At 38.3% G+C, this 24,281-nt stretch overlaps 1 protein-coding gene across 16 annotated transcripts in view; it reads left to right on the top strand.

Moving 5' to 3' along the window:
* The window catches only part of SOX5 (SRY-box transcription factor 5), a 297,930-nt gene that overhangs the window by 213,895 nt on the left and 59,754 nt on the right, over positions 1-24,281 (top strand). For 15 of the 16 annotated variants that reach the window (XM_080561930.1, XM_080561931.1, XM_080561932.1 and 12 more), the window contains one exon: positions 23,411-23,557. The exons of the other annotated variant lie outside the window; for it this stretch is intronic. In XM_080561930.1, the coding sequence (XP_080418056.1) occupies positions 23,411-23,557 (147 nt within the window). The remainder of the gene's footprint in view (positions 1-23,410; positions 23,558-24,281) is intronic. 16 annotated transcript variants of the gene reach the window in all.

Raw genomic sequence — 24,281 nt, 5'->3', positions numbered from 1 at the left:
CACTGTGAGCACACACATCTGGGGAAAAAAACAGCAAAGTACATAAAAAGCAACATTTCTCATTAGCATAACCAAAAGATGGTAGTTGTCCATCTGCCATTAGTTCAGTGTATTGCAATGCTGTTTCTGATGGCCGTCACAAACAATGATAATAATAGGAGTAATAAAACAACATAATATGTATACATTTTTGTTGGATGCCCTTTTAAATAGTTTTTTTTAATTGTTGCAGTCATGCAGATTCTATACTCCCTGCTTCTGCCCACCAATTGTTTCTGACATTGTAAGTGAATGTGTTGGCCACAAGATATTTGCCACCTGTTCTGCAAATGAGTTGCCAAAATGGACATTTAAAAAGAGATTACTGAAGACCAACTTTCAGTTTTTTAGCTAGAGAAATGGAGCTTAGTGCGCTTCATGTAAGTGAAACTAGAGCCATTTAAACTGGATTACAATCTCTGTGTGGTGGGGGAAGTTGTTTTCAAAAATTTGAGCTTTCCATGATGTATTTTTTGTTATTAAGTGTTAGTCGTGATTATAAAATATTCATTAAACTGTATAAGCAACGTTTGGGGTGAGGAGCTATTGATTGTCTTGACCATTTTTGAGCAATCCCTATGTTTTTAAACAGAAAAAGTTCCTCTCCATTATCTCAAAGGCAAGTCTCACAACACCAGGATGCAACTAGTCCTCACTTCAAGGATACCTGCTGAGAGCTAGAGAGTGCGATAGATTGTATAAAAGCATGAACCACAGAACATATCAGTCCAAATAAATCTTGTTCATGGTGGGTAAATACGCTTTATAGTTGGCATCTAAATAGCCCATATTTGCCTTTGATATGAACATATACAATTTTACAGGTAAAGTCAGTATCTCTTATCAAAATAGATGTGAATGAAAAACTTGATCACGTCATTTGATCAGAATCCAACCAGCTTCTGAAAGACAAACATTATGACAGAATATATATAAAGACTTTGTATTTTATTGAGCACTGTGAGTGTCTGAACATATGCACAGTGAACATTTACAGGCAGTAAATACACATGGTAAAACAATATCATGGCTACTCTGTGGGTTGTCAGATTGTAACTCCCTCCCCAGCCCTCCAGGGGAAAGAATTAGCAATGGTAGCATATTCATTTTATCTACATTAACAGTCTTTTCTGCATAACTTTCAGATTCCATCTATATCTATGAGAAATGAAAGACTGAAAAATGACCGGCCTATCTTCCTTTCGGTTGTAACTCAGGCCTGCTGTTTGCTAGCAGACCTCTCTCTGCATGAGTGAGTTTTCTTGTAGGTTAAATAGACTGAATTCTCTCTTCCCCCTCCCTCTGACCCTGAGCCTGCAGGGCAGACAGACAGAAGCACACATATGATTAATACAGCACAGCTGCAGTAGTGACACATTTGCATATGTATTAATAGAGGTAAAAACAACAATTCAATTACATACAGAGACATTCTGCATATTAAAGAACATATGCAAATAGGCCTGGAAAAAGTGCAGCCAGTATTTTCTCTGACTTTCCTGAGCCTAGCATGAGAGGCTTTCCTAGGCTAGCATGAGAGCCTAGCAGTTTACAAGAAATCCCCTTTAGGAAGAACCTGTTACAAGATGCTTATACAGCTATTACTCCCCCCACCAGGTTCCCAGAAGGAGTTTGACATTTGGACAATGGAACTAGCACAAGCAATGTTTTTTCCATGTTATTTTGTATTTACCAGCCTTCAGCTTCATATTGTTGTCTCTTTCCATATAATCCACAGCATGCAGAAGCCCATTCCTTTGCGTCATCTTCCATACACACACATTTATTCTGTTTTTCTTTCTCCTCATCTCTTGGGTTGTTTCCATTTTATTTTGTCCTTTGTTTCAAGCTTTCTCTTACCTTCTTGACTTATACAAATTAGAAAAAACCGGTACATTTCTGTACCTTTTTCTTGTAGTGACCTTAAATGTCTCATACTAGTATGTTTTCTATGGTTTCCTGCTAGGGGGCCTTTAAATACTTTTAATGGGACTGAAAGGTGACTCAGAAAAGTTAACCTGTTGCAAATAGGCTTTTATGTCATGATACTTGGTCGTTGACTCTGCTAAGAAGGTGGTGGAGGTCTCAAACCAAAAAGGTTGAAAATAAATAGCTCATACCACGGGTGATGTGATTACCATCTTCAGGTCTGGTACAGGGTCTGATTCTAGTGGTGGAAGCAGATGTTCTCTAAATCTGATGGCAGTTGAATAGGGAGTAGTTTTAAGCATCTTCAGGTTGAAAGTATTTCAGCATTGGAACTTAGACTGTAAGAAGGCTTATGTAGGCTATAAATAGTTTCATTAGCTTGAAGTTATTCCTAATGTTTGTGTTGTAACTAAAACACTGAGTGTACCTATGGCATGTATTAGGTGTACACACTCAGTGTATTTCCTCACACAGGCCATTCACACACTGATATGTAACAAAATATTAGGCCATGATACCTACCCAGTGCATTAATTTCGGAAAAGAGTGATATTTGACATCATCCTCTGTAGACTGATAGAGCTCTGTTTCAACTTGGAAAGAGATAACAAGCCACTAAAAACTTTCAGAAGCCTGGTAATGCCATTAAGATGCCCAACTGTAATGTTTGGGTGGCAATACCTGTGTTTTAAGCAGTCTAAATTACTGGCCATTTGTTTGAAATGTCTCTGTGGTGTGAGCAGGGGAAAAATAGGTCATGCAAGAAAGCGTGCGTAACTGTCTGGCAAGCATACTTGCGAGGTCAGGTCATCCTTAATTTCTTTTCTCTTGTAAAAATGTTACACTTCTTTCTTTTTGGGGTTAGCCTGACAGACGGAAGCAGATTACTCCTTGATTATTTATAAGGCATTAATTTTAGATGAATATTGCTGAAGTAACTGACATCATAAGTAGTTTTAGCAGCCTGCAGAAGAGTCTGTCTACAGATTGGAATATGACAGACTTCACTTACACAACGTCCTGTCTAGGACAAAGTCTGAAGTATTTGCAAGAAGAGAAAGCTTGAGGAATAGAGGAATATCTATCAGCTAAAACTTTATTTTTCTGTGTGATACAGTTGGGGCTTTGGTAGGTCGGAGTGATGCTGTCAGTGGTGTGCGTTCAGCCAGCTGCATGACAAAACCTGTATCAAAATAGCAGCAATGGCAACACCTGTCTGCCAGACTCTAAAAGGGGGGTAAAAAAAAAATCTGAGAGATGTCTTACAAAGTATGTTCTGTTGAGAAAGAGGAAGACGGACACTTTGGTACATATACCTTGGGACAATCTAAACAATGCATCTGTACAATGGCAGCAGAGTAAACGTGTGAAGTGTTTGTGTTTTACTGAGCATGGTGTTTAATGCCTTTATTTTTTTTTAATTAGTTCTCCCTGGAAAGGTCTGGATTAAAAATCTGGTAACAAAACCAAAAAAACATTTTTTATTTTTTTTTTTTTACTTTGTGCCCTTTGCACATTCCAGACACTGGGTTTTGAAATAGTTGGCTTACGCTACTGTTTTTCCTATTATGTTGTTTGCTCTTCAGAGGGATGTTGCTGAAAAGATTATATAATCATGCAAATAAGATTGTATAATCCTGAGCAAACTGTCTGTGCGGGGGGAGAAACGTGAAACCACACTGAGTGAGGTTTGGCTGGCTCTGAAACCATAAACTGGGGGTTTATTGGCCTCCTATAAAACATGAAAGCTGCACTTAGACTAGTGAATTTTTTCTGGATATTTTTGGAATTCATTGTCTTCATGCTGAGCTTTGCCAATAGTGTGTGCATTTACAATGCCTCAGCAGAACCTTGTGACAGATGAACACACAGGAAAACCACAGATCACTCACGTGCACACTCTTCAAAGCTTGCAGAATAATGCTACAAATAACAACAGTGAGAAAAGCTGACTTACAGAAAACCAACTTCTTGCTAAAACTCAGTTAACTCCTACAGGTCCACAAATCAGCTTGCTATGTTTTATGCATCCCAAAAGTTAACACAGAAAGAAGTTCTTTCTTGAAATCTTACTAGCTCAGTTGTACTTAGGTCATATGACATGGTGTGTTGTTATATGCAGGTTGGTATAATATATAAACTTATAAGAATTTGGATTTATTTCCTCTTTCTTACTACAGTCATGTTTTTTTTTTTTCTCTGTTTTAGATCATTTCAAATTGACAAGGCAGAATGGGATAGAAACATACAAACAGCATAGTAAATGTATAGACAGGGAGGGTATCTCTGGCCAGCGATATACATTGCAAACAAGAACAACAGTGCAATCCATTAAAAGCTCTTGGGCTCTTATTCTTGTCCTGTTTTTCTTGCATCTGATTCCTTTCTATGGGTAACAGTTACCAGTGAGGATATTTTAGCATCTTTTATGGATGGAGGTTAATATTAGGCACAGTTTGAAATTGTGAAAAATCTGTAGTTACTGTAGACCATAAATCTATGCTATAGACAACAAACCTCTGAGGTCAGGATTCTTGTTCTGTTTGTTTTCTTTCCGAAGTCAGCAATTGAACTTACCTCAGTAGAAGATACTGTAGTATCTGGAGATGAAACTTTCAGAGTGTTGAACTTACTTATTCTGGTGTGTCTGGACAATATAAATCTGTTCCTGAGGTCAGGTCAGAGTGCAGTTATTTCCCCAATACCCTAGAATCAGTTTCCTCAAATGCCTTTCCTCCTTTCAGAGTGCTTAGTGTTTTCCACTCCAGTGGATTTTGTAAGATCAATCTGAACACAAAAATGTGGAGGCAATAGTACCTGTAGATCCTCCTGGTCCTCAAGGCAAGCTTTTATGTTTGTAACCCACATGAGCCCTACTGGCCTCTTGAATTAAGAGTCTAATTGCTCGACTAGCCTCTACGTATCCTTTCCACCTTGCAGAACTGATTTATTTATTTGCTGTTTTTAGCAATGGTCTGTTTCACTTCCTTTCTGCTCATTGATAGCTAAGGAGAAAAGTGTTGCAAGCTCCTGGATTTGCATTCCTTAACTCCTTAGCTATTGAGGCCAGTCACATCACAAATAGTTTACCCGACCAGAAACATACAGCAAATTTGCTAAGTCATCCCAGAGGCTTACAAACTCCAGAATTACAGGGAGCAGGGCTGTCAGCACAAGCTACCACTTGAGTTGTCTTTGCCTATTGGACTAATAAATAAATTGGACTAATATATAAATTAAACACAAAACAAAATAAAGAAGCATGTGTACAGGAAAGAAAAACACTTCAAAAAGTCATTGTGTTTTTAAGCAGGGAGAAGCCTTGGAATCACTATCCTAGGATTATCAGCACAACAGGAGGAAACCTGGGGACTGTTGTGTCATGGCTTTTTTCACCTCCTTCATATAGGTACAGGATCTGTTTCTCCCGAGCAGGCCCAGGATTGCCAGTTTGTGTTCAGAGAGTGAGGTATGTTCCTTGGAGATGTGGGGTGCCACGAGGGGTGGTTTCCATCCTCCTGCCTGATGCACTCAGGGGTCTGAAAAGCTGAGTCTCTGTCTACATCCCTATGGGTGCTGTGCTGGGGAAGGCAGCCTGACCCTCAGGACATCTGCATGGCAAGGCCAGCATCACCCCTGCCCTTCTGAAGGTGAAATGTCCATTCCTTAACTTATGCTTCTGTCCACTATGGAGTGTGAAAATAGCATTTGGCAGCAAAGCATTTTCTTCTTCTTCTCCTAATTTTTCTTTTCCCTTTGTGGCTTGAAACACTCTTTACAAATTATAACAGTGTGTTCTCCGTTAATGCACCAAAACATTACAGCTTGTGATAGTGTTATTAAAGTGTTTTGGGCCATTACCATAAAATACAGCAGCATATTTATTTCATTAAGGGAACCAAATGGATCTAGCTGAATTTGGCAAAAGAACATGGCTGAAGTCCTATTTCATCTCTGATGTTGATTTTACAGTTAAACTCTGAACTTCTGAAAATTAGAAAATTCAAGAAAGAAACACTAATAGATGTGTTACATTTTGTAGTAGGTTAAATTGGCCTTAAATATCTCTTATTTTTCCCACAGTAGTTCTGCATTACTATCTGATCAATATTCCAGTATTTACTTTGCAAACTTGGGGCTTACTGATGTTTAGGGCAAGCAGTATGTCATATCACAGAATGGTTGAGGTTGGAAGGGACCTCTGGAGGTCACTTGGTTCAGCCCCACTACTCAAGTAGGGCCACCTAGAGAAGGTTGCTCAGGACCATGTCCAGGTGGTTTTTGAAAATCTCCAAGGAGGGAGACTCCACAGCCTCTCTGGGCAGCCTGTGTCAGGCTCAGCTGCCCACACAGTACGGAAGTGCTTCCTGATGTTTAGATGGAACATCGGAACATCCTGTGTTCTAGTTCATGCCCATTGCTTCTGGTCCCAGCACTGGTCATGTAATGCACATAAAACTTATTTCAACTTGCTGTCTTGCAGTGTCACTAATAGCTGCCTTGGAATATAGTTCCTATTAGGCTAATCAACTCTATTCTCATTATTATGGCAGCCTTGTTTCTTGCTATACACTAGTCTGATATACTGGTGGCAAAAGTAGTTCGGACAGATTATATTAATGTCTATGTGGGAAAGATATTTAAAGAGGCCTGAAGGGATTTGGGAGCCCGACAATAATTAATTTCTTATGGTGGCTTTGAAAATAAGATATGCAACATTCACACTTAATTCTTCCTCTTTTCCACAGCTGTTCTATTTTTCCTGAGATTCCTTTTGTGGAAAGGAAACAGTCATTACAATTATATCAGAATATTTCATCGAGAGGTGGCATTCATTTCGTAACTCAGTTTTCAGTAGCTGCAATGAAAGATGCAAGTACGCAGCACTTCCTATCTCTAGTTCATGCTGGCCAAGCTCGCATTTGCGTGGTAGCTTGTGTTTGAGTACATGGTGCTTGCATCCACTTTCAGTGGGGAAAAAGAGAGAACTGGTATAATTTCCTAGCATTTTGTGTTGTGTGCTAGGTTGCCATATCCTGTATACTCTTGTGTTAGATTTTTGCTATTGCACAGGTAAGTGACTGTAATCAAATTGAACGTTCCCCTAAAAGCAATGTTGGTTACTCTGACTTGTATCATACTGTGTGGGCATGGGTGGATGAACTTGTATATATGACCTGAGGTCAGACAGGAAAAGTTAGAGAATCAAAAATGAGCTAGGGCACCTGCCTACTTAAAACTCTTTTAAGTGTTATGGTTAAATTTATGCATATTCTTAACTCTGATTTTTTTTTTTGTATCAGTTCACTTTCACTTAATTTCATTTCACTTCAGATTAATTGCTGCTCTGAATCAGGTCCTTAATGGATGTAGGATAGGTAGGCGGTTGCACATCAAATGTTCCTTTCATATCACACTGGGTGGCATTACAGGTTTGATTTCACTAAAAGGTATTGTTGCTCATGATCAAGCATGGAAAGGAATGAATACTAAAAAAAAAAAAATTGAGGAAATGTTACATTTAAAAAAAAAAGAGCTGATATGTCACTTTGCTCATCGCCTATGAACTGAATAGACTTCTAACCCTTAAAATACTTTCTCCCCCCTTTCCTTTTTATTGCCTGGAATCTTAAGAGCTTTATCATTTGCAGTCATAAAATGAAAATATACACCAAACCCTCAAAGGGCAAGTATGAAATTAAATTATATTTGGGCAGCTGTAACCTTTTAAAACGATCAGATTCCAGTTAATGTATTTCTTCCTGTTCCGAGTGCTGCCATGGTGTTTGATGGTGGGAAGCAGTCCAAAGGGCATTGGGAGATAATAAATTCACTGGAAATTTCACCCTGAGGCGAGCCTCAATACACCAAGGCTTCCATTTAGCGGGACTGACCTAAAAATCTTGTCACATCCAAAGGTCACTTAGGTTGGGGTTGGTGTGTCCCATCTATCTTTCCCTGGTGCAAAGAATGACAGCTGAGCTCATAAACAGTCATCAGAATATGGAAGACAAGCAGGGGGAGAGTGAGGAGAGGGAGGAAGGATAATACAGCTGACAACTTCTTAGATTTCCTCTAGGCCAATGAGAATTGATACCATCTTTGGGGTTGCTTGCATCTGCTACTGCAGAAATGGCAATTCAGTTTAAGGAGGTTACAGTTAACTGTGGAAGCCTGAAACAAGTGATTCCTCTCATCTCTGCAAATGCCATGTAATTCTGCAAACACACCTTACACCACCACTAAACTAAACTAAACATTTTGTACTTGTTCTCAGTCTTGTTGGTCAAAACAATTTACAGTTTATACAATGCTTTAATTTCAAGGAGGGTCAAAAGTCGGAAACACTAAGTGTTTCCAGTTATGACCCTTATAGGTATCATCTATAAGAACAATTATTTTAAGGGAAACAATTTGGACAATGGGGCTAATTGTAAACAATACTGGAAGGCAAGATACTTTCAATCTTATGAGAAAATCTGTGACACATGTACTTTAGGATGTCACTTATCCGAAGCTCATTAAAATCAGTATGATCTTTCTATACCATAAATTAAAGAAAGGTCATTTGAGGGTGATTGTTCGTTATCTTCCAGCCATAGTTCTTACTTCTGCAATGGGAAGTAGAAGTAGATCCTTCCTATGTTTATGGTAAATTAAATATCAGAGACAGGGCTCAGAATGGAATAACAGAAGTAACTTTGAAGGACAAAGGCACATCTTATCATAATTGGTCTTCCTTAATTGGGGATGTCCCATGCAGAACATGTTCATTGTATCATAATGGCACGAATCTCCTCTAAATAAGAGGAGGATGAGAGAGTGTGTGTGCTGGTCATCACTGGCATTCAGGTGGCAAGGATTCCCTCTTGTACCTTCCCTCTTGGTTGGAAAAATGTATTATGGTGGTCAGTTTCCTCCTGAAACATAGTAACACCACACATGGTGTAACAGCGGGTCAGATTCTTTTTGGAATATGAAATTGAAGATGAAATTAAAAAAGAAATCAGTATGTAAAAGCAATGTAACCTTGGACAAAAGAGGGAAAAGAAAAATCACGATGAATCACCTGTGTTCCAAAACTTGCAAGATAGTCGGTAAGTTAGGTCTCTAACTCCTGCTGGGAATTTGCTGAAGTTGCCCGTTGAACTTCAGATCAGATCTTTTTGAAGAAGATTGTAAATTGTATGTTCCTTTGCTTGTTAAAACTGAAATGGAGTATAGCACATTCACACATTCTTACAAACATGCTATATATGAGGCAAATACAACAAAGAAGGGCAAGATTGGCCAGATGTCAGTGTTTGTCGTCATTTTTCTTGGGTTCACACTCTACTTTATGTTGACATATATGTTCTCTACACAAATCTGAAGTTGCAGTCTGGAGGCAACTTTGGGGAATTTAGTTATATGTCGTCTTCTACATGTTTTGTGCTGAAAATGTGTCCGTATGCCTTACCACTTGTACAGCTTTGAGGAAGGCAAAGTCCCCTTCCATCTTACTTATGTAGCAAGTAAAAAGGAAACGTGTATTTTTCATGAACTTCAGAGGGGACAGATACATTTCACTTTAAAGAATTCATCTGCTAACACAAAATTAAAAAGTGGCCCAGACATGCCGAGCACAGAGTAGTTGTTTTTTTCCTGGTTTGTACTCAGGGAGTTAGTATGAGATTCATCTTTAGCCATGAACGTATAATTCATCTGGCCTAAGGTTGTGTATTCCATTCATGTTTCTCTAAAGGGAGCTCAAGGTGATTAGCTCAGACCTAGTCAGATGAATACCCCATGTACTCCCACTTAGTGTCTCTTTCCTACTGCAGTTCAATTTCTTTTTTCATTTGCCTAGGCAATTCCAGTTAGTAAGCAAGCAACAGAGGAAAATAAAGTGAGAATATCTCCGTGTTTGCTGGTGGGAAATGGAACCTCAAGGCCAAATGATTTAATATTTCTGTAGTGGTTAGAATTTGTGAAAGACACTGGGTTGGAGTCAGTGCAGGCAACTTTTCAACCACCAAATACATGTAGCTTCTGCCTGTCAATTGAGTTTTCCATCCTTGGGGAGAGAGACCTTGTGGTGCTGGGCAGTGCTTTGCTCCTCTATGTTTTCGTAGATAAATTCATTCTGTTTCTTGCCAAATGACTTTGGACAATCAGCTGTGGTTCTGAAGTACGTTAATGTTGTTAAATACATGATGGAAAGATAGATGGTGAGAGTAAGGGTAGTATTTAATACCTGCAATATTGGGAAGTGCTTTTAAGTTACCTTAGATGCTCCATTAATAAAAGTGAATATGATCACTGTCCCAAAACCTGTGTTATGCCATGATATTAGCTGGAGAAGTTGAGATATATTTTACAGTTGCTGACTTTGGCAAAAACAAGATGTGTCCCTGCGTAATGGAAGACTGTACTGTTTCTTGCATTATTCATGCTTCCCACGCTGGAGTCACAAACACTGGGTAATGTTAATAATTGTCATGGAAAATTGTAATTGGCAGAAGTGTTTAATGTACTAGTGATAGGTGGGAGGGACAACGAGACTTTCCCTGTTCTGGATTGAAACGTGACACATTGCTAGCGATAAAGGAGAGCACTGAATGGAGTCAGTCATTGTTATGTGGAGACAAGTGAGGAGGACTCCCGCTTGATATCCCCAGTCTTTCCCAAAATGGGGATATTTACCAGTTGCCAACTGAAGAAGCAGTGAGTACTGTTCACCCTCCCACTGTAAAGAACAGCCAGTCTTGGAGCAGCATAAAAAGGGTCAATCAAATAGGTCATATGAGGAGGCAGATGCTGGAACATATTTTAATGGATTGCTGTGCGGTATGTGAAGATTGCTTGTGGAGTACAGAGATGGGGGGGAGAAGCTATCAGTGATGTTTTCTGCTGTGGTCACTGTAAATATCCAAATTCTAGAGGAATATTTCTGAACACAGGAAATCAAAGCACTAGCATTCCTGCTGTGTTAGACTTGTGGGCAGAATGTTGGAAAGGGAAAAGGAATAGAAGTACGAGTCCCTCTGTAGTACTCTGTGTAATATGAGTAAGTCTAGGTATTATCCATATACTGCCAAAGTCAGTGTCAGCCTTGGAACGTGCAAGTATTTTACCTGGAAAAAAAAGAATAAAAATTACAGAGCTTGAGACTGTATTAAACACAGAACTGTTAAAACAGCTTCAATTTTAGCAGTGCCCCTAATTCACACCCACTCAAACACCTCCTCTCTCATTAACCCCATCATCAGACCCAAGTAACTCAAGTGAAATGAGATGGCATTAGGAATGAGGTAATGAACAACGATTTCTGGATAATGTTATTACTTCATGATAGCAGCTCTTGCTAGTGTGACTACAGTTAAGAGAGTCTTGGTGTTTCCATTGCAAACTCTTTGGTACTCCCACCCCTTCTGCTTTACAGACAACTACTCAGCCAAAAGCAATTTAAAATCTGATTTTACATCAATTTTGGCTGTTGTTTTGAATTGAAAATAGTTTAATGTTTTGATATCGCTTTCTAAACCATGAAAACTGCTTTTTTCCCCTCGTAATCCAAATTTCCAGATGAACAATTTAAAATGTGGGTTAGCTCTTTTTATAACCCAGACACATTATTAGCAGTTGAAAAATATCTCCTAGGCTTGCACAGTAATTTCAATATTTAATGCTTCTGGACAAGCAGATCCACCTTTATGTTATAAAAAGTTCCATATAAAAAATTGTCATGAAGGGGAAAATTCACAAGTCACCATTTTCACTTAGGAGTCTACACTCTATGTCCATTTTAAAAATTTATCCAGCATCTCAAAAGAGCTGTAAAAAAAAAAAAAATCAGCTTTAATAAATAGTCATGGATGGATGAGGTGTAATAAGGGATTATAGAGATTGTTACTAGTTAACTAATGTTAATGTAGTGCACATCACTGGTTGTAGAATGTGTGCTTATGTAGGACCATATAAGAGATGTGTTAGAGATTACAGCCTTTTTGCAATGAATGGCATTTTTTTTTGCTTGAAAAACAGGAGTGGGGAGAGAGATATTTCTGCATTCTCACCATTTACATTTAGGGGCAAAAGCTGTGTAGTTAAAAGACAGGATGCTTCTATAGAGTAGCTCAGGTAAGCTGGAGTCTGGGACTTAGCAGCTTTTGTCAGGATGGAAGGGTGCTGGTGGAGAAATACTGAGAAGCTTGCATTGTTCAGCTGTCACTGTAGCACTTGTTAGGCAAGTGCACAGACATCCTCTGGTCACAAGAGCTTTTGTTCTGGCATACTTAATTAGAATTGTATGAGTTTCCCTTGGTCAGCTTGATATTAAGAAGTAGAAGGCTCACACTTGTTATGGGAACATGAGGTTTCAGCAGCCGCTTGTTATCGATATGGATTGATGAGACTAGAAGTAGCCATCATATTCTGCTGACCTGAAGATGAAGTTCCAAAGTTCATAATACAAGCTCTCCTTATGCTTGGGTGATACACAGCATGTGAAGAAAATAAAAGTTAAAAATTTAATTCCCTTTGACTTTCAATCATGTTATTGTGTCTACAGTTTCTTAAACCTAGAGTACAGAATGTGCCAAAAGAGACATATTGGTATGAGTTCCAGGCAAGATTTAAAGGTTTTCATGCGTGGGCTGAAGTCTGACCATGCAGTGTCATTGGACCTTAGTGTTTGTGCTTTCATTTTAGTGAGAGTCAGAAACTGAATCCTGAGGGATTTCAGATTTTTTTCAGGGACCACTTGTGGGGGAACAAAGTCTCTAAGAATTAAGAATTAAATATCTGTATGTGTCCTAATGGAATATGTAAGTGTCACTCTTCCCATTACATCAGTAATGGGAAGCATGGAAATAATGAGATGGACCAGAAAACAGCTTCTTATGTTATTTCCTGAGAAGTTTGCCAAAGCTTCACAGAGGTTTTCAGCCTCCCTGGAGTTCTATGGACTCCACTGGAGGGGGAGTTTTACAGACCACACCCATTTTTATCATAAAATCAAAGAATTAAAAGATTTAACATCTATTCAGTTGTGTTTCTACTACTTCATTAAATGGGTGCTTCCTTATAACGGAGCAAACTCCAAAATAAAGAAATTAATTCAGTGCTTTTCTACTCTCTCAGCTCTCCACATGTATTTTGTTTACAAGTAAGGGCCCTCTCCTCCACACACTCTAACATACCCTTTTTGTACCTTCCCAGCTGGACAAACATGCATTTTTTTTTAAGCATATAAGTTATCCAGCTTATAGCAATAGGGGTATAGGCACTTCTGTTAGTTTAAAGTGGATAGGACTCACTATTGAGAACACTAGGAGGAGTCTGATCAGAGCAAAACTCACTTTTCTGGTTTGAAACACAAATCAAATTTGCTCTGATTCAATGAGGTTCAAGATGTTCTAGATCAAAATTGGGCCAATTTCTATGTAGTTGGTTGGAGTTAGGTTTCCCTACAGGTCTAGGAAGTTTGATTGAACTTTTCTGCAGTCTTTGACTCCAGTAATAACGAGATGTTCAAGAAGAGGGAGATCCGTGTGGGTTAAAGCCAGAGAAATTGTACCTGTGAGATGGCACCATCCATAGTTTTTGCCATGTATTATGCTGGTGGGAAGGTGAGCTGGCACCCCATATTGATACCATGACTTCACAATAGAATCCTGTAAGACAAGGTAGAACTTGTCAGTTTTCTGAAGATCTTTGCTGGTGAGCATGTAAGGCAATGAACATGAAGAAAAATTGAATGAAAAGTAAATGGCTTCATGTTCGACTCTGGTAGGACTTGTTTAAAAGTTTTCTGTGGTAGAGAAACACTTAAGCTAGAAAGCTAGCACCGCAGAAGGACTGACATTCTTTTCCCCCCAAATAATAACCTTATTCTACTTTCTTCACCTTCAAAAAATAAAATAAAAATAACAGTTTTAGCTGAATAAAGAGGCCATGTCATATCCTATTAACACTTCCTGGTAAGGAAAATTGCAAAGGGAAATATTCCTTCAGAACCATTCTAGGAATCAATTTGTTTTAGTTTAGCTCGTGGAATAAGTACGATTTCTTCTGCAGCTTGGATGTTCTGTCCACCACCAGTCCTTCCATTTCAATTTTCTTCTACCCGTACTTCCTCCATTATGTATTCTTTTTAGGGAGGCTTGGCACAAGGGAAGCAGCTCAGATGCAGTCCTCAGTTTGCCTTTAAGGCACAAATGTCACATCCTTTCATCTCTACCCAAACTGGAAGAGAGTAGCTGTGGCTTTCTGAGCCTGTGAAAGTGAGCTGTGTTGAATGTTGTGTATGATGGACTAAGAGTTTGTCAGTCTCTGTCTCCTGTGCCTTTTTCCAGACCCTTTCACCAGATAATACAACTCAGTTCAAAAAGTAAATTATGTTTTTGAATGAGCTGAGTGGATGTCATTGGGCTCCAGTACACATCAGATAACCAAGGAACAATGTTAATTTGTACTTTCAAGGACTGCAGATGCAATTGGATGGTTCTCCAGGCTCAGGAATATTCTTTATGTTAGTGGCAAAACACTAGAAGGAACACTTTTCTTATCTTACTATTTGATATTGTCATTAACAAATGAATATATCTATAGAAGACCTTTAGGAAGTGCACTGGCAAAAATATCCAGATGATTTTTTTCAATTTATTTCTGTTGTTTTATTTATTATTGTCTCCTCACCCAAACTGTACTTTGGTAGTATGACTCTGGTGCTATTGGGAGGTGGTTATCACCTTTCTGCTACCTCTCAGGGGGTACTTCAGAATTTTAGACTCTTTATGACAGCTTCTCACAAGAGTTTCTAGAGCAGGCTGCTTGCTGTGCTCTACATGTACTGCAAAATACCTATTTCTCTACTTTATTCCTGAAGGAAAGGAGAGCCAGTTCATGGAGGGATCTTATAATCATCAAGATATAAGATATCAACATTCAAGTGAGCAAATTCATGTTCTCAAAATAAGAAATGTAGTTGACCTTAATGTTTCTACCATGAGCTCTGCTCTTAACTTCAGGAGAAACAGTTTTCAGATTTGAAGTAATTAATTCAGTATGAGACGTAAAGCAGGCATGGAGTTTTCCTGACTTAATTCCCTGTTGAATACAGCAACTTAAAATGCAAACAGAAAATCTATAAATAAAATTGGAGAAAGAGTCACTTAAGGAGATGTGTATAAAATAGTGAAATGCCTTAATTATAGCTCGGTAATCTGAAATATATAGAACCTTATTTACAGTAATTCTGCTGGCAGTGTTTGCTTATTAACTACTCTAGTCACTTAATGGATAACAATGAATGATTATATACAATATCAGTTAAGTGAAGCAATGTAATATGAAATAAGTATTTTGTCAAATGGCCACTCACAGAATTTTGCTCTCTCAAATGGGAAAATACACTTACTGAAGTCAGGTGCTCAGAGCTAGTTGCCAAAAATTTGGATAAATCGAAAAATAAGCTCTCAGGAAACATACTTTTGGTAAACAAATAGGCAGCAGTGAGTTTTCTCCTACAAATATATAATGTCTGTGCCACTTTGCTGTTTTCAAGCTTCTAAATTGGAAAAGCCATACTGGTATAGAAGTTTCCATGTGGAACCCTCATACAAACACTTCATCTTCATTACAGGATAGTCAATTTGTGATAAAGGGACAGCAGTTTACAAAACAAATGCCTATTCTTCTTAAGTTACACAACCCTGTTGTTTGTTGGTCTTCTGCATTACCACTGCCTATCTGACTATGTTCTCCTTACTAGGTACGGTGTCAAAGGTATGTCCGTACTTCAAAGAAAATAAATTTTTACCTTTTTTCAAATAGAAGAAGCTCTGTTGGCATAAGAATAAGTAATAGTACTGGCAGCAAGAATGACATTATATTCTGTTGCTGCACAGCAAATTAACACTAGGAATAAATTGTTGACTTTTTTTTTGTATGTACAATATTAATTGCTTCCATTGAAGGGGACACCATTCATCTGTAACATTTCATCCAACAAGCTTTTTCCAGAAGACATTATCAAGTTTCCTCTCCAATATGCATTCCATATAGTCACTCTATTTCAATTACTGTCATATGGTGTGAACATGGTATATATGGAAATGTAGGCCACTTGGGCAGTTTTCCAGTTAAAAACTCTTCATTTGTAATGAGCAGGCAATCTTAAACACACAATGATTTTTTATCACAGAAACTAACAGATCTTATTAGCCTCTGGTACGAAGTGTCTATTGATAAGTTCCTACATTTGCATCCTGTAGAAGGATTGTCTCCTTGCTAAGGCAGAGGACAAAGGAGACATGAGGTCTAGGCTCTAATCAAGAGTTTCCTACAGACTTCCTGTGTGACCAGGAATGGTCAGTTATATCACAGGTGCTGATTCTCACCTTGCTAACATTTGAATAGCATTATCCACTGATAGAATTAAAGAATGCTTTTGAGGGAACACTGAATTTATTAGAATTTTTAGAGTGCTGTACCATGGTTATTGATTGTCTTTCCCATAAAAGCTAATATAAATAACAAATAGCTAGCTGCACTTTACCTAAAATGATTTCCTACCCATCAAAATTAGTTTCTAACAAAACTCAGAGCTACCACAAATTGGCAGCACATTTCTTACTTTATCCACTGTTTTCTAAGCAAAGCAATCATTATTTTGAATGTACTGCATTGATGATAGAAGCCTTTATTAGTCCAGATACAGACTTAGAAGTCATTCAGTTTTTCAGTGACCTGGACTCCAGCCTTGTTTCTGGATGCCAAGGATCCCCAGTTGGTCATACCGTGGAAGTTCCAAATAAGAAAAGAACTAGTGCATTCAGCCTGGCATAGGCAGAATGGTGCTGTTGACTACAGTGAGATTATTCTAGGGAATAAGGGCTGTGGGGCTGGAACCAGGGAGATCAGCTACCAGAATCATATTTTATGGAGAATTGTGGTTACTGATTCTAAAGGTAGTGTTTTTCTAATATGAGAGAGATGGTGGTTACAAGACTGTGTTTGTAACTTGCATGCAAGAAGCGTATAAATGAAGCCTTGTTCTGTTTGTGAATGCTTTACAGTTTTTCTAATGAGAACTTGTTTTTCTTAACGTTTCTTTCTAAGGAAGTCTCATATTTTCTAAGGCTAGAGAGACTATTAGATTGTCTAGTCTGACCAAACAAGATGTGGAATATTATTGGGCATAATCAATTCTTTGTTTAAAGTTCATCTTCCAGAAACACTTCTGATCTTGACTAAAATATCAAGAGACAGAATCCACCATTTCTTTAGGCAGTTCCTCCAAGTGTTACCGACACCCTCTGCTTAAAAGGAGCATATTACTTATCTATTAATTTGACCAGTCTTAACTTTTAAGTATTTGTTGTTCTTTCTTGATTCATGGCTTATTTACATCTCTTCTTCCGCTAGACTCAATGCTGAGCAAAGCTAGGATGGGAGTTTTCAAAGGAAAAGCTGGTTACTGTGGCCACGCAAAAGAACAGTTTAGCTTTTCAACATTTAGTACATCCACTCTAGTCCCTGTGTGGTCCACAATTTTGGGGAAAATTCATCCAGCTTGCTATTTTTCACTCGGTGAATAAAGGAAACACTAGTTCAAGTGAGGTCCTCTGCCAGAAGGAGTCTCATTGGACTTACGCACACCTCAGCGCTGACAGCCAGGGCAATTCTGGGGGGAAAATCAGGGTGATAAAGATATACAGTAGGTAGAACAGTAATAATTATCCAACTCTATTCATAATTCTAAAGAACAAAATTAAAATAAATAAAATAGGTGCATCTCAGGATCTGAAGCTATATTGACATTATGTGAAAATAACACAATGTGAAAGCTAGCAAACTCAAGCAATGAACTGAGTAAAATTTAGTTTCCAGTGGGTTCTTTGTGCTAGGTTTTAAGGGAACTTTTAAATTTGTGTTCATGTATTATCTTTCTTTTCTGAAATTCTCCCAGGTGGTGCAAACAAATGGCACTTAAAAGTCTTTGCTGAAGTTTTGAATGTACAAATTAGTGTGTCCCTTTGACGTGTTAGACTGGGAATCTTTCAGGGAAACTCAGACACAGAAAAGATGAACACTTGGCATGTGTACCTTTTAAATAGATAATGAAGAGAGAGATGAAGAACCTTTTTTTTTGCATATCCATAAAGAATTGCTACCGATCACCGATGACAGCATCTTTAATTCTAATTTCTGTAGTTATCTATTTTCCTACGTTGCCACTACTTTTAAAAACCCGTCTTACAGTAGGACGGGTCAAATGTTCGTTTTAAGTGAATTATTTTTTCTAATTTTTTATTAACTCTTTAAATTAAAAAAAAAAAAAAAAACAAAAACACAAAACTGAACAGATCCAAAATTAATTCTTTCTGCCATAATCAAACACTTTGCATGCCTTATATAAGCATTAAATTTGAGGTAAAGAAAATTAAATTTGTATTCTGAATGAGAGATCTCAATTTATACCATTTTTTCCCCTAGATTATGCAAAAATCAAGGCTATCAAGGCTGTGAAGACAGGACAGGGCCATTCATGTGTGTATTTTTAATGATGGGTCTCAGAATGACACAGAAATTGAAGTGCTGAATCAGTCAACAGCTCAAACATTTAAGCACAGTGTTTTGGAAATTCATTACTGTGGTAACTCCACTAAAGAATTAGTATGTATCAGAAACAAACTCATGCAGTAACTGATTCAGTTTCCAGTACAGCCTCTCTCTCTCTGTCTCTCTCTCTCTCTCCCCGTTTTTTTTGTTTGTTTGTTTTTTTAAGAACAGCTCTTAATCTCTAGTGTTCACTAATAAAAATATTTTAATAAGAGATAATACAGTAAAACAAATGTCTATAGGTGCTTGAATCAATTATCTCTGCCTATGTAATTGCTAACACTTTGTTCAATCCTTTTTAAAATTGCTATTAAATCTCATTCTCATTTTCTGTATTAACAGGACAAGAATTCATTTTTAGTATACCCTCAAAGCAGTAATGAGCATTGTTAACATGTAACAACAATGCCCAAGGGGAAGGTTTTCAAAGCTGGTCTAACCTTAAGGCTTTACTACTGATGTACTGCAGAGTCATCAGGCCAAGAGCTGTTAGAGCTAGTCCATTTGGAGAGTTCAGCTGAATATTTCTGTTTAATATATTGGAAGAATTATAAATGGTTTTGGTAGTGACCTAGGAAGAAGTGGGGATTTTTGTTTAATAGCTTAAGAACAGAGGGGCAATATTCTAAAAATAACTTTACCTCTTGCTCATTTTAAAGTGTATCGTATTGTGCTTTTGTTCTGATGATTTTGCTTCCATACAGATTTTCGTAAGAGGTTAATGAGAAAACATTAACAAGGCATGCAATATCGCACATGGGCAGGAGAGCTGAAACATAGTTATTTAGTTATAAACAAACAATAGATGTTATTTTTTAATTGTTTTTTCAGAAGCCTAGTTCTGCCTTCTTGAAGACATATTACCTATCTTATTAAAAGCAGAATATTATCCTTATTTTATTTGTTATGTATAGTAAAAATAAACTTGTCTGGTAGTAGTGCTTCACTGGTTTCAGCCAACACTGACTTCAACTAAATGCCTTAGTCACATTAAATGAGTCCAGACAGAGCCTATAGATTGATTGTACGAATTGTAGTGCAGGAAAATGACGACCTTGAGTACTAGCATTTCAGAATGGGTCTTTAGGTTGGCTGTAGCTTGTATAAGTGGCTTGAGGAGTCTGTGTCTGGTGTACATACTAAGAGGCTCAATAATAGTGTATTAAAGCAGTGATATGCAATAACTTCATTTTCATTTCACTTTTTGTGATCTTGGTTTCATTACTGTGAAAAGTATAAGGTTACGTTTTAGATGATGGTTAGGCATTTCAAGAGAGACTGATTCCTACACTCTGTTGAAATTCTGCCAGTGAAGCAGAGGTAGAAATGTTCTTTTGTTTGAGTTTGTTTTGTCTGTGAAATGAATGCATAGATTGTTGTCATTTAGCCATCTTGATTCACAGCACTTGGTCACACTGTTGCCCTTTCCTTGGGTATAAGCTAAAGGTCATCATGTCCTAAAACAGCTAAATATGAACAGATAAGCTCAATAGTGTCAAAGCTCAAAAATATTGACAGTCTAAGAAACGCACTGCATGTTGTATGTTTCTGTCCATTTTTTTTAATGGTGGAGAATATAGAAGCAATTCTGTTGGTTAAGTTGAAATAGGACCTTTGCAATTCCATGAGATAAATGTTTTTCATGTTCGAGCTGGGCCTGATGTTGCTTTTCAGTAGAATACCTGATTTGTGTTGTAGGAAGGGACTTTTTAAGAGGGCATTCTCACAAGGGACCTCTTATAAGATTTCATTTAATGTTTGCTTTAAATTTGCCAAATCAGTTAAATAGACGTGAGATGTTGAACCTGATAGCAGGAGGACTAAGTTTGTACAAATCAAGAGTGAAGTCTTTATAGGTTTTCTTCCACCTCTCTTTCCAGATTACTCCATTCAACTCTCTTGTAAGAAATCTGTCTTGAGGTATATTCCCTGAACTGAGAAAATGGCATGATTTGAAAATCCATATATTCCACATACCACCTAAGATATGGCTTTCTCCTGGGCTGTTGCATGGGAAAATTATTTCCCCATGCTTATTGAGTCATCGTCTTGTTTGCATATGTTGTCAAAAAGTTGGTTGACGATAATATTGTAAGGAGGAATGATTCCTTCCAGCACATTTCTCAGTGGCCACTGGATGCATGTTAGATGGTAATGATTCTTGGACACCATGTTGTGAATGTATTTTGCATAATTAGTGCTTGTGATTCATTCTTTGGACCTAAACTGAAGGCTCAGAGCTGTTTGAGGTAGAGATTTCCCTTGCTTTTCAAGGTAGGGATTCTGTTTGAAAATTCTTCTGCAAAGGCTTACAGACATTTCTGGGAGTCTCTGTCATTTACAAGCCAGTCCCTATATGGGCCTGTCAGTGATCTCCAGTTGGTTCAGGACTACTAAGCATCCAAACTGACTTCTGTTGTTTTTTACCTTTACTTCAGTTGTCTGATACCTAATCTGTAGATTCTCAGCAAGCTCGAACCTTTCCTGCTCAATGGCTTTTCTGCTTTCGTCTTTTTTTCTCTAGTTGCCTCAATTTGTTTTGTTGGTTCTTGAATAGGGAGCAAAAGAAAGGCAAAACTTGATCCACTCTATCATGACCAGAGTCCAATTATGTTGTGCTGTTCCCTAGCCATGTATCCTATTTTTTAAACAACTGTTGCCCTTCTTATATATTAATTCATACATAATGCTGGCTTGGTTTTCCTTGAACTGCCTGCTGCAGATCTTCTCTGGTTCACACAAACCCTTGTTCTTTTCTCCCTGATGGATTTAGTCTTCTTTTGAAAGAATGAATGGATATGAACTTCAGCAGATAAATACATACATTTGAATCTGTGACTGATTTGTGACTGGATTGTTTTTGATGACTTTTATCTGTAGTTGATTTGCATCTATTTGGCTCTGACAGGCTGGGGGTAACACATGGAATAAATGAATAAATAAATCTGAGGAAGAGGCAGAGAGAGAACAGATGAATGGATGATAGGGAAGGAGAGTAAGACTAAACAGAAAGGGATGGATAAATGGTGATTAAGAAGTACAGAAGAATAAGGAACAAGCAGCGATCAAAGTAGAAAAAGAGAAATTAAAAGGATTCAAAACTGAAAAGAATAGGAATTCTGAAAAGAATAGAAAGAATGAAAAAGAAGTAAGGACCTGGCGCCTGATTACACTGCTTACACTGCTGATTACAGCAGCAGAAATTGGATGCTTTTAATTATGTGAAAGGGCTAGGATTGTTTACCAGTGAAGGGAAGAGTTTGTACAGGAAACCATGGGACAATGTCCAGGGTTGGGATGATGCACACCCTTACTCATTTCTTCACCCCTGAGTTGTCCCACACTCAGAACGGTAAATCTTCATTGGATCAAGTTAAGTCTTTGCTACAAGGCTTTATATACTATCAACTCTCAGTAGCAGTGTTTCTCTACCTTCTGCACAGTAATATGTGGAATATTCACTGTAAGTTAGATTATACTGAATCCTCATTTTACTCCTTCAAGTTTGCTGGGTTTGGTTAGCATACCATAGTGCCCTCCAGTCTGACCTTTGTTTTTTTATCAGCATATATAATTAATTAAAAAACAACAGCAAAACAACTAAGTAACACTAACAAGACTGTCTTAGACTAGTCATATTGAAGGTCCCGTGTTTTTTCACATCAACTTTCATGTTTCTACATGTTATCCCTTGTCATGTTGCATCTTAGACACTCTGTTGGCACCTGCAGGCACAGAGCACCATTGTGCAGTGTTACACATTACACATGTACTGCACAGTACTAATAATACATAGCATGAGTCTTTGAAACTGAGGCTGTGACCGAGGAATGAAAGTCTTTGTTATTACATTACCTGCTCTCCCAGGCATCTGACTTCTATTTGGCTTCATTTGAATTCCTCGCTATTCACAGAGCAACAACAATTGCTGCCCACCATATTTATTTTCTCCACTTTTTATTCAGAGGTCAGTGCAGCTTCCAGGCACTGACAGTTTGCCTGTTTTCTCTCTCCTTCTGACCACTATCCACTAAACTTACTATAGTGCTTAACTTTAAAGAGATGACTAATTATAAGTATTCACATGCTAATAATCAAATACGTGTTTAAGGTTCCTTGCTGGTTTGGTTTTGAAGGGAAAAAACATTCCCACTGTGTATCTGTTTTCTATCACAAAAAGAAATCTTAGTCTTGACTGGAACTTCTAGTTGTTAATGGATAGCACATCCCCACCAAAAATTATATATTTGTATTGGCTGTACTGGTGCTCCAGGACCCAACTGCGAGTGGACTCTCACCATAAGTGCTAAGGAAAGTTTTGATGTTCCCTGCCCCAAACACCTTACAGCCTGTGCGAACAAGACAAAGACAAGACAAGCAAGATGAGGAAATGTAAAATGGCAGCACAGAGACTGATATCAAACATTATGTGAATTTCCAAGTGCTCAATGCATATTATTGTTGGAGATGCTGTAATAGCTGAGGCCTCTCAGGAAAGGAAAGATTGCCCAGTAGCTCGGGCAAGACATGAAGATTATCTTTTGTTACTTGTTTTGAATCCCTGGACACACATGGAAGCCAGGACATTTCTCATGGTGACGTCTGTCGTTTGTCCCCTGAGGAATGAATCACAAAAGTTGAGATGACAATTCTTGTCTTGAAATATGCCAGTGTGCTAAATAAAAAATATCGATCAGAAAGACAATGTATGATCTACAGTAGGAGAAGTTTTTGGAGAGTTATTTATTGATGGTTTCTTTTTTTTTTTTTTTCCCTCCTCCTTCTCTTCTTTGTCTCTTTTCCTCGTGTGTGTTTTCTTCGTTTATTTTTACAGCAGTTGTATGCTGCCCAACTTGCTGCAATGCAAGTGTCTCCGGGAGGCAAGATACCTGGCATACCCCAGGGTAACCTTGGTGCTGCTGTATCGCCTACCAGCATCCACACAGACAAGAGCACAAACAGCCCTCCACCCAAAAGCAAGGTACTGTACCAGGCCTGGCGACACAGCATTCCTGACAATGTTGATACTTGCATGTATGTTTTTTTTTGTTGTCTGTGTGCCTCTCAGTTGCAGGCAGCTTTGTTTTCATGATACCTCTGTGACCTCTGTGAAATGAGAGTATTCTTAGTGGGTTCCTTTGCAGTGCCCTAGCTATGACACTGTTGTTTCCTCCATCTTCAGTAAAGGGTAGCGGGTGGAGGTGACAGCCCTCCCATGCCAGCACACAACTGTCATTTCCTTTCAGGGCACTAAACCATGGTCAGATTAGCAATCTGGAAAGCAGTGAGGCATCCTGGGGCCCACTGGGAGTTTATGGAGGAACTAGTCTCCAAAGCAATGTGTGTTGTGTTGTGTTGTGTTGTAAACCACGCTGGGATCTGTTCATAAATGGAAGGGGTCTGATGAGTAGTCTTGGCCGTAGCTGGGCAATCAGGTCTGCACTCATTGAAGAGGTCAAGGTAGCAGCTTGCAGTCAAATCTGTGTAACGCTGCCAGTGCATGACCAGTTAGAGCTAGAAAAGGGCACAGTATGTCCAGTGGAAGAAGATATGCTCAGCATAAGCCACAGCCAAGCAAAAGTAACCAGTCAAAATTGAATGGCACTTCTTAGTTGTTGCAAACCAGCTAGGCAGAATTCAGTTAAGGAATGCTGGGAAGAAGCAGTCCCATTTGGGTGACATCAAGAGCTTGATAAAAACGTGCC

The sequence above is a fragment of the Anser brachyrhynchus genome (genome assembly GCF_964034855.1).
Source record: "Anser brachyrhynchus genome assembly, chromosome: 1".
NCBI lineage: Eukaryota > Metazoa > Chordata > Aves > Anseriformes > Anatidae > Anser > Anser brachyrhynchus.
This window is presented reverse-complemented; position numbering and strand designations above follow the sequence as displayed.